This window comes from Alligator sinensis, unplaced genomic scaffold (genome assembly GCF_000455745.1).
Source record: "Alligator sinensis unplaced genomic scaffold, ASM45574v1 scaffold108_1, whole genome shotgun sequence".
Lineage (NCBI taxonomy): Eukaryota > Metazoa > Chordata > Crocodylia > Alligatoridae > Alligator > Alligator sinensis.
Window position 1 is genome coordinate 2080953 of NW_005842110.1, and position 1516 is coordinate 2082468.

The 1516-nt window shown below is 58.0% G+C and overlaps 1 protein-coding gene across 11 annotated transcripts in view; it reads left to right on the forward strand.

Moving 5' to 3' along the window:
* Nucleotides 1-1516, forward strand: part of MAPKBP1 (mitogen-activated protein kinase binding protein 1) — a 119939-nt gene continuing 118423 nt past the window's right edge. For 9 of the 11 annotated variants that reach the window (XM_025205290.1, XM_025205296.1, XM_025205295.1 and 6 more), the window contains exons 1-2: nt 191-370; nt 692-1024. In XM_025205290.1, coding sequence (XP_025061075.1) covers nt 911-1024 — 114 coding nt within the window. In that variant the 5' untranslated portion in view covers nt 191-370; nt 692-910. Of the gene's footprint in view, nt 15-190; nt 371-691; nt 1025-1516 lie in introns of those variants that run through there. The other 2 variants (XM_025205291.1, XM_025205299.1) reach the window with 2 other exon arrangements.

The following is a 1516-nucleotide window of genomic DNA, read 5'->3' on the forward strand; positions in this document are numbered from 1 at the left end:
GGCGGCACCGCCAGGTAAGCGCCGCCCGGGAAAGTTCGCCCTGGAGCGAGCAGTGCGGGGCCGCCGCGCCCTCGGGGCCAAATTTCAGCTGGGGAATCCCGCCCCCCGGGCCGAGGTGCAGGCCGGGCCGGGCTGTCTCGGCTTGGCGCCCGCCCCCGGTATAAATAGCGTGAAACAGGAGCCGCGCGGGCGGGCGGCGAGGGGAGGGCGCGGGGCGCTTGCAGGAAGCTGCGAGCAAAGCCCCCCGCGGCCTCGCTGCTGGGTGTCGCCCCGGCCATGTAGGTGCCCTCCCTACAGTGGCAACCTCCTGGCATGAGCCTTGTCCCGTGCAACCGCTTGCCTGAAGCAAGGGGCAAAGGGAGGCGCCGAGGTAAGGAGGCAGAACTGCAGCTCCCGGGAGTTTTTTGCTGCTGCGAGAGAGCAGTGTCGTGCCCACATGCCCGGAGAGCGGTGTCACACCTGCTTTCGTGGCTGGAGAGTGGTGTCACGCCTGGAGCGGGGTGTCACACCCACCCCTGTGGCCAGAGACCAGTGTCGCACCTGCCCGTATAGCTGGAGAGCGGTGTTGCGCCCAGAAAGCAGTGTCGCGCCCACCTGCATGCCCAGAAAGTCTGGCTGGCATGCGCCACAGGAACTGGATCCACTGAAGCTGTGTTCTGACCCCTGAATCTTTGGCCTCTTATTTTTTTAGGCAACTGCTGGGTTGATCATCTGGAAGCGGCGAAGGAGACAACGAACCCCCGCCCCCATTGGAAGAACGGTGCCTTGAAGCAGCAGAGGGAGTCTCCCAGGGAGCAGTCACCCAACAGCACGTGGAAGAGTGGAACGTGGGGCTGGGTTTGCGTGCACGTGAGCCAGGCTTGTTTCCAGCACATTGCTTCCAAGTGGGGCCCCTCTGCACCTCGCGATTATGTCGGTTGAAGGGTCTACCATAACAAGCCGCATAAGAAACCTGCTGCGCTCCCCTTCCATTAAATTGAGGAGAAGCAAGCCTGGGAACAAGCGGGAAGACATCAGCAGCAAGGTGAGTGCGGCATCTGTTTGTTGCATTAGGTCCCATCCGTGCTAAGATCCAACTGTGCTCGCTAAAACAGCCAAGTCCCACAATATGAGTCTAGCTTCATTTTCTATTGTAGTCGGAACCTTAACTTTGTCTTCAGACCTTCCTGTAGCCCAAGCCCCTCCTATGCAGGCATTGTATTTGCAAGTGCTTGGAGGCAACTGATGTAGCAGCTTCAGACTAAGTCCTGGTATGGAGAGTATTAAACTAGTTCAGGAATTCCCACCCCCCCTGCTCTGTGGGCTGCTTGGTAGCGGTCAATAGGTGGCTGCATATTGCCCTCTCCCCCATGTTTCTATCTGCTAAGTTGAATTAAAAATAACTAAAAATAAGTATGTGCACTTATTCTTCCATCTAAGCACTTGCTGTCAGTGCCACAGTAATGTGTGATCACAAATGGAAGGGGAGGTGGCCTGTGGGGTGAGACTTGGGAGCCAAACCCATGAAATACTTCCC